This window comes from Ovis aries, chromosome 3 (assembly GCF_016772045.2).
Source record: "Ovis aries strain OAR_USU_Benz2616 breed Rambouillet chromosome 3, ARS-UI_Ramb_v3.0, whole genome shotgun sequence".
Classification (NCBI taxonomy): domain Eukaryota; kingdom Metazoa; phylum Chordata; class Mammalia; order Artiodactyla; family Bovidae; genus Ovis; species Ovis aries.
Genome location: NC_056056.1, coordinates 133,511,492 through 133,520,458, shown reverse-complemented (window position 1 = coordinate 133,520,458; position 8,967 = coordinate 133,511,492). Strand labels below are relative to the sequence as shown.

General features: G+C 54.2%; 1 protein-coding gene across 2 annotated transcripts; it reads right to left on the bottom strand.

Annotated features, from left to right (window-relative positions):
- Positions 1 to 821: 821 nt before the first annotated feature.
- Positions 822 to 8,340, bottom strand: KRT8 (keratin 8). Of its 2 annotated transcripts, XM_012174208.4 has the most exons (9): positions 7,923 to 8,340; positions 5,271 to 5,479; positions 4,577 to 4,637; positions 4,037 to 4,132; positions 3,290 to 3,454; positions 2,893 to 3,018; positions 1,914 to 2,134; positions 1,737 to 1,795; positions 822 to 1,254 (listed from the first exon to the last, which is right to left on the bottom strand). In XM_012174208.4, the coding sequence occupies exons 1-9, from the start codon at positions 8,265 to 8,267 to the stop codon at positions 1,082 to 1,084; spliced, it is 1,455 nt and encodes a 484-aa protein (XP_012029598.3). In that variant the 5' UTR covers positions 8,268 to 8,340; the 3' UTR covers positions 822 to 1,081. The 2 variants fall into 2 exon arrangements, with proteins under 2 accessions (XP_012029598.3, XP_060268536.1); XM_060412553.1 differs by having other exon boundaries at positions 822 to 1,795.
- Positions 8,341 to 8,967: the final 627 nt, after the last annotated feature.

Below are 8,967 nucleotides of genomic sequence, written 5' to 3'. Positions count from 1 at the left end.
GCTCCTGCCCTGAACCCTGGAGACCGTGTTCCTACGAGATAAGCAAATCCCCTATACACACTCCACAGAACCCATCCACACCCATATACACACAACACACCCTCCACGTGCAAACAACACACACGCCCTTTACACACTCTGCTGTATATCACACAAACACTGCATGTAAATGGGTGGGAAAGAGCACAGAGGAACCATGGGCAGGGGCTGGGGAGGGTGCTTGTGACTGAGTGGAGCAGGGAAGGGGGCATCAGTGCAGGCCAAGTCCCTACACGATCTTGGCTTCTAGAAACTGTGGGTGTGACACACCCAGCTGCCAAGAATGGACTCTGCAGGAATTTCTTGTGTCCCTAGGGATTCCTTGTCCCCAGGTGCTAAGGAATGAAGATGGTACAAAAGTATCTCTGGCCACCGAGAAAACGCCATGTGCCTGGTTGAGGAGTACAGGCCTGAGAACTGGATGGTGCGGGGTTCGAATACCTGATTCTTAGTTAGGCCATTGGCCTAACTTGGCCTACTTGGTCTCTCTGGGCCTGATCCTGATGCCAATCACTTGTGAGGCCTACAGAAAGGAAACCCTCCTGATATTCCCACCCAAAATCTGCTCTGCTCCCCAACAGGGTTTGCTGCACAGATAAAAGTCAAGTGGGGCATTTGAGACCAAGGCATCAATGAGTTTTTCAGCAAAAATAGTCTCTCTGGGAACAGCGTGGAGGAGGCCAGACTCTCCTCCACGTGGCCCCCCACCCCAGCTTCTGATCCCCGAGAGAGGTCTCCTGACAACCTCTCTCCCACCTCACAAACAAGGGCTGCACACAGCATAGCGGGTTGGCAGAGCCAACTGAAGCTTTATTCTGAAAAAAAAGACAACTCGAATTGGATTTATTCTGAAAAAGACGCTTACATTGGCTTTTAGGTGGGGTCATGGGCAAAAGGGGCAACCCCAGGCAGTCGACTCCCCCCAGGTGTGGGTGGAGGACAGGGCTGAAACCCCAGGTCTCCCACGCAGATGCTCCCCCACACAGCCCCATCTGCAGGAGCCAGTGAGCGGGGGAAAGCTGGGAGGGACCGCAGGAGCCTTTCACTTGGACAGGACATCAGAGGACTCAGACACCAGCTTCCCATCGCGGGTCTCAATCTTCTTCACAACCACAGCCTTGGAACTGGTGCGGCTAAAGGAGCCAGGGCCCCCACCAGAGGCCAGGCTCAGGCTGTAGTTGAAGCCAGGGGTCCCGTAGGCCGAAGTCAGTCCACCTGGTCAGGAAGAGACAGCCACGTGAGTATGGGAGGCTATGCTCACATCACGTGCTATTCCCCCTGTTTCCCTGACACCCCAGAAGTGGTCCCCAAGGAGGGGGAACTGCCCTGGTTTACTTCTCCAAGATGACTGGGTGAAAACCAGGAGCAGGGTGGGACAGGGCTTTGCTATTAGCTATGTGACCTTGGGGAGATGTTAGAGACTTGGGTTCGAGTCCTGGGTCAGGAAAATCCCCTGTTGGAGGGCATAGCAACCCACTCCAGTATTCTTGCCTGGAGAACCCCATGGACAGAGCAGCCTGGTGGGCTACAGTCCGTAGGGTCACAAAGACTCGGACACGACTGAGTGACGGAGCACAAAAGCACGCAGGCGTGTGACCTTGCACAGGACAGTAGCTGGGCCCCAGCTTCCTCAGCTGCACCAGAAGGACCCGTAGAGGCTGCCCTCCGGCCCTGGCCCCCAAGACGCAGACACTCACCTGCGTAGCCACTGGTGGTCTTGGTGTGGATACTCATGTTCTGCATCCCAGACTCCAGCCTGTACCCAGAGGACACATGGAATGTCAGGACCAACCCTTGGCCCTGAGGACCCAGGTCCTATCTCCCACACTCCAGGGATGGTGCACCGGGGGTGGTCAGGGAACCCCCACACCTACCGGCTCTCCTCGCCCTCCAGCAGCTTCCTGTAGGTGGCAATTTCCACGTCCAGGGCCAGCTTGACATTCATGAGCTCCTGGTACTCGCGCAGCTGCCGCGCCATGTCCTGCTTGGCATTCCTCAGAGCGGCCTCGAGCTCAGCCAGCTTGGCCTGAGCATCCTTGACAGCCATCTCACCACGCTGCTCAGCGTCAGCGATGGCAGCCTCCAGGGAAGCCCTCTGTAGGGGGAGGGGACAGGCAAGCAGGTAAAGCGGAGTCTGATTGCCTCCTCTCCTTCTCCACCTGCACCCACTCTCCCTTTCCCCTCCTTTGGGGACCCCCTCTCCACGACCTGGACTAACCAACTCCACCTGCCTTATTCCAAGAAAATATTAGAGGGGACTTTCCTCACAGTCCAGTGATTAAAAATCTGCCTTGCAATGCAGGGGATCGATCCCTGATCAGGGAACTAAGATCCCACATGTCAGCTACTGAGCCCGTGTGCTCTGGAGCCCACGAAACAGAGTGCATGTGCCATAACTAAGACTCAAAGCAGCCAAGTAAATAATTTTTTAAAAAAGGAAGAAAATGTTACTGGTGGGTGAGCTTCAGGAAGTGAAATGGGGGAATATGAGCAGCTTCCAGATCCCTCCTGCACACACGTCTCACCTGGGATGCTGTACAGTATTATCCCCACTCCCAACGGGACTAGATCTCTGCTTTCTAAACCCCCTTAAGGCATCTGATATATAAGCACCCTGATTTACAAGACAGATAAAGCAAGCTTGGGGAACCCATCCTGGACCACCAACCTACCTGCCCAGCCCCGTGACCCCTGTTCTGACCCCTCAGCCTCCCAGAACAGTCTGGACTGTAGCTACCCCTCCAACTCCCAGGATCCTTTCCCCAACCCCCAGACACCTCACTTCTTTCTGTACTATCTCCTCCACCCCAGAGGTGTCCCAGGACCCTCTCCCACCCCCAGCCCAGCCCATACCTGGCCTTTGAGACCCTCGATCTCAGCCTGGAGACGGCTGATGTTCCGGTTCATCTCAGAAATCTCCGTCTTCGTGCGACGAAGGTCATCCCCGTGCTTCCCAGCCAGTGTCTGCAGCTCCTCATACTGCAGAGATGAGACGAGGAGTGAGGTTGAGAGGGGACTCCTGGTCCCTCCAAGGAAAGAGTACCCTCAGCCAAGTCACCAGAGCCCAGGTCATCTCACACCCACCCGGCTCCGTACCTCTGGGCCTGGAGCATCCCATCCCTGTCCCCGGCATGACTCGGCAGCCCTGCTCACAGCAGGCAGAGTTTGAAATCTCGCTTCTCCCTCAAGGAAGGACTAGCACCCAGAACTACCCAAAAGGGGAGCACCAGGTTGAGCCCCTGCCCTTTACCTTGATTTGGTACATGGTCTCGGCCTCCGCCCGGCTGCGGTTGGCGATCTCCTCATACTGGGCCTTGACCTCAGCGATGATGCCGTCTAGGTCCAGGTTGCGGTTGTTGTCCATGGACAGGACCACGGACGTGTCAGAAATCTGAGACTGCATCTCACGGATCTCCTGTGACAGGAAGGGGAGGTGGTGAGGCCCTGGCCCTGCACACAAGGAGTCCCCTTCTGGAGAAGGGCCTTCCACAGGGGACAAGACAGTTAGGGCTGGAGAGAAGGCAAAGTTCCTAAAGAAGGAAGATGGGTCAAAGACCTAGAACTTGGAGAGAAGCGAAGATGAAATGAGGCCAGAATAAAAGGAAATCCAGCTTTGGGTGAGAGACCAGAGGGGCAGAGCCCTTCCACGCTCTCAGCTACCAGTATGGCGCCCCCAGAGGGCTCCCACACGGCCCAAAGGATCTATCTAAACCCTAGGGACAGAGCAGGTCTGAGGTAGCCGGGTCACCACTCTGCAGTATGTATGATGACCTTGGACAGTCTCTCTCAGTTCTCCGAGCCCGTTTTCTCATCTGTGAAATGGGGTAATAAACCCTCGCTCATTTGGGAGACAGAACATAAAGGACATCCATGCCAGGTTACTACTGGCAGTCGCAATTATTCCGGGTTGGGCCCTTGTCTGCTGGTGCACTGGTGGGGCTGGAAGGAGTCTCTGACGGGGCCAGGGACCTCCAGTCTCCGGCAACTAGGAACGTACCTCTTCATACAGTTGCCTGTAGAAGTTGATCTCATCAGTCAGCCCCTCCAGGCGGGACTCCAGCTCTACCTTGTTCATGTAAGCTTCATCCACATCCTGCAGGGTGGGGCAAGGGGAGGCAGAGCTGAGTGCCCACTCCTGATTCTAGGCCGGGGACACCCAGTGGCCTATCCTTGGAACCTGCTAATCACCTTCCCACCTCAGTGATCCAGTGCGGTCTCTGCCCCACCACAGCTGCATTCCCAGCCCCTTTACCTCCGCTTCCTGCCCATTCCGCCTCCTCCTGCCTCCTCTCCCCCTCGTCCTGGAAGCCTCCTATAGCTGGACCTCCAGTTCCACTGCTCCATTTTCTTAGCCATGTCCCAACACCCATAGTTCTGTCCACATGCACCTAACTCTGTCCTTCCATGTTCAGTACCTAGGAGGCACCCAAATGTTGTCCCATGACTTAGAAACATTTAAGAACAGAAAGCCTGAGTCTAGCCTGAGTCTCTAAGCACCAGCCTTCTGTGTCTGGTAGGGGTAGGGGTGCTCCCTCACCTTCTTGATGATGACAAATTCATTCTCCATGTCTGTGCGCTTTTGGATTTCATCCTCATACCTGATAAGGAAGAGACATAGAATGAGAGGATGAAAGGGAAAGGTGAGGTTGCCATGGGTCTTTTGAGGGGGGCAAGAATATCTAGAAAATTCAGTTAATGGAAATGTAAAAAGATATGAGATAGTTGGTCTGGTCATTCGGCCCCAACCAGCTACTGTCTCCCCAGCCTTACCCCACGCCATCCCCAGTCAGTGAGGAAGCCTAGAGCAGGAAGTGTCTCCCCAAATCCATGAAGATATATTGGATTAGGCATATGAGGAGGTTTAGCAACAGTGACTGACAGGAGACCTTTGACAGAACTTTCTGGAATGTGCCGGAAATCAGGGATAAGAAAGAAATAAGGGCCAGGGCTGTTAATATACAACAGAGGCCTGTTGGCTACTTCTGCTCCCATCCTAGATTTACTATGTAAACTCTAGAAGATAATTTGTTGTCCAAATCAAGACAGTTCTGCAATTGAAGGAGGAGGGGAAGTGCTATTAACAATGGACATACACCTAGACTGTCCTGGGGTCACCCTAATTATACAGGACTGCACTGCCCAAAAAGCAGAGGGCCTTGGGGTCTGAAACCTCTGGTCCCAAGGGGCCAGGCAGGGGGAGATGATTTCAGCTGGGGAGGACGGAGGCTCACTTGGTCTTGAAGTCCTCCACCAGCCCCTGCATGTTGCCAAGCTCCACTTCCAGCTTCAGCTTATCCTGGGCCAGAGTTTCCAGCTGCCGACGGAGGCTGTTGATGTAGCTCTCAAACATGTTGTCTATGTTGCTCCGGGCAGTCTTCTGCTGCTGCAGGAGGTTCCATTTGGTCTCCAGAACCTTGTTCTGCTGCTCCAGGTGCCGCACCTGTATGATGGGGCAGAAAAGTCCGCAGTCACATCAGGCCAGGGTGCAAAGTCTGGCACAAAGCAAGCACTGTGTTTTCCCTTAATCTACTCCCCAAGCAGTTGGGTCTCCAGAACTGCATTAGTGTTGGGCTGCGGGGAGACAAGGGGGTACATGGTTGGAAGTAGATATCTAGGAATTATGTTGGTTATACTTTCAGGAAAAAAATAGGTATTATTGACTGAGATTGTATATTACACGTCAGTAAAAGTAGCCAAGTTTTGATTAACACTTTTCATGATTGAAAGAAATATAGATGGTTCATATCAAACAATCATGATTATTATTTGGAGTGGCTTTGAGAGACTCATAGATTACAGGGAAATTTCAGCCCTACAATCTAGAAAGCACTGGCCAGAAGACCTAGGATTTAGCCTAATGCTGCTACTGATCTTGAGTTGCTTCCCCTCTCTGAGCCCAGGTCTCCTCAACCCTGCAATGGCCTAGAAGATCTCAGGCAAGCCCTATCCGAACCCCATCTCTAAGAGCAAGGAACTAGGTAAATCTGTCTGCAAACTGAAGACCCTCCTCCCCACAGCCCTCTCTTTGAGTTCTCCAACATCCAACCCCACCCTACTCCACCCTGAATCCACAATCCTGTTTTCCTGTCCAAAACACAAAGGTCCTAGGTTCCTTGGGTTCGAGGAATCCAGATTTTAGGATGAAATTAAACCATGTTGGAAGAGAAATTTTTTTAAAGAAAGAATAATAAACTGGTCCCAAAAGGAAGGATGCTTTTTTTCTTTTCAATTGACCCAAAGTTGGAACTTCTTTTAAATTAGAAGGACTTGGAAAAGAAGTTTGTCTTAAGGGTTTGGTTCAGATCCAGCAAATCCAACTCTGTAAATCCCTTTCTTCCCCAGCTCATTCTGTCCCAAAATTATAAAAAATAAGTGATTATAACATTTACCCTTATTAGAGTGCTTAATGTAGGCCAAGCACTGCTAAGCTCTTACATACATTATATGCCTGAATAGGCAAAACCTCTTGGATTTAGGAGATTAGAGAGCCTATTTTGTAGATGAGGAAATCAGATTTAGCAAGTTAGTCCACCAAAGGAAAGGGTAGAGAGCACTGGGGACCTTCAGCCTCTGCTTAACTACTCACTGGGAAGACCCCAGAGCTAGCAAAAGGCAATCAAGAAGTCAAGTCAAGGGTCCTTAAGACCAAGGAACCACCAAGCCTTCCCCCAAAACAGGGGAGGTCCCGTTTCCCAGGGGACTCCAATTCTTAAAGACGCCAATCTGCCCCAGGATTTCCCTCCTTCCGCTCCCACAATGCCTCCCAGGAGCCAGTCAGCAGAGAGGAACTCGTCCTCCAGCGCTGGGGGCCCTGGGGCCTTAAGGGAGCAACACCCCCCTCCCAACCCCAGGCTGCAAAACCTGGCCTGGCGCCTTCCCTGAGAAAGTGGAGCCAGGTTATTGGGGCGGAGCCGAGGAGCGAAGAGTGAGGGGACAAGGGCCGAGGCGGGGGAAGAGGGGCGTTGGCGGATAGGCGCCTTATCTGAAACCATAAATCCTGGGATTTAAAAGGACGTGAAACGCGGGTAGGGTGTCCAACGCCCGCAGACTTTGAATCCTGCATGGGCTTTCCTGAAGCCAGTCCCTGGCGTCCCACGCCACCCCACCCCACCCCACCCCTACCCCACTCCACCCCACCCCACCCCTACCCCACTCCACCCTGACACACACCCCCACCCCCACCCCCACCCCGGAAACCCCAGGTGCCAAGTGCTCCCCGGGAGACTAGGAGCGGGTCTCCAGCACGAAGCCTCTGCCCCTCACCCCTCCGTGGGGGCGGGTCTCTGCCCCGCCCGGCCCCGCCCACAAGGTCAGCTCCCGGGGCCCTGGCCAAGTTATGACTCATCTTGATGCCCCCCACTCTCAGATCCCTGGGACGCCAAAGGCCTGGATCAATATTTGCCTGCTTGAATCAGGACTGCTGCTTCCTTCTCCTAGAATCCTATCAAATTCCTATTTTTAAAAAAACAAATTTTTTTTTAAGCACAGGAGCACTACTGGAAAGGCCCTTGGGGCCGGGATAAAGAGAAGGATGACCCTGAGGGAGGAACTCCCCTCGCACCCGACAGCTAAACACCTGGAACACTTCGAGGCTGAGAGCTTTATAGACTTGGCGTGAGATGGGCGAGTGAGTCAGGGGCCCCCAAGATTTACAGTCAGAAGCCTCCAAGATCCCTCCCTATCCCTTCCCCTGCCCAAACCCAAGTGCGCAGAGGGGCCAAGTCACTGGTTGGAAGGCAGAATGTTCCCAGAGTGGGTGGGGCCCAGCAGGACACTAGTGAGGGGCTGGAGATGTGCCCATGGAGGGTGGGGTGACAAAGAGAAAGAGCTGGGATCCTTGTCCAGCCCCAGGCACTGCCAGCCACACAGAGGGGAGCCCTCACCTTGTCGATGAAGGAGGCAAATTTGTTGTTGAGGGTCTTGATCTGCTCCTTCTCCTGGGTGCGGACGGCCTGGATGTTGGGGTCCACCTCCAGCTTGAGGGGGCTCAGCAGGCTCTGGTTCACGGTGACAGCTGTGATGCCCGCCAAACCTGGGGCCCCGCCGTAGCTTCCAGCCATACTCATGCTGGTGCCCAGGCCACCCCGAAAGCTGCTGCCGCTGCCCACTCGGGAAAAGGCCGAGGAGCTGATGCGGGAGCCGGGCCCGCTGGTGTAGGAGCGGCTGCTGAAGGACCTGGGGGCAGAGGTGGACACCTTGTAGGACTTCTGGGTCACCCTGATGGACATGGTGGAGGCTGGAGAGGAGGCGAGGAGGCCGAAGCTGAGTAAGAGTCGAGGAGTCGAGAAGCTGATTCTCGGTGGGGTACAGCTCCCCGATGGCCTTTTATAAAACAGAGCCCAGCCCAGGAGGAGGGGATTGGCCTTGTAGCTGAGTGGCTAGGCCCTGAGGGGGCAGGGCCTAACCTGACACCTGCCACCTACAGGCCGGACTCAGGTGGGGGCAGCAGAGAGCTGCTCCCACCCCGGAGCCCACGCCTGCACCACCCTGGAACCCAGGAAAAGGCAATTCTGTTAATGTGAAAGTACAAGGACTCTGCCAGCCTCTACAAGCTGCCTGTAACAGAGCTTGCCCAGGGATGCCCAGCCACTGCAGCCCCAAATCCTGGGTCTTATCTCCTTCCCTCCTGTGGGAAATAAATGCACACACTGGGGAACACAGCCAGCAAGGGACCCCTGGCATTTGAGTCTCCTCTGAGCAGCCGATACTCCAAAGACACCACCCTGTGTTCGTTCCTCCACTTCATGTGATTACGAAGGTCTGCCCAGGCTGGACACGGGTCCCAAATCATTGAACCTGAGGTCAACCATTTGCCTGGTCTTTCCTCAGTTACTGCTGTGCCCTCAGCCCCTGGTGCAGTGCCAGGAGGCACTGGGAAAATATTTATGGAATGAATGAATGAATGAACATTCACTGTCTTAGCTATGG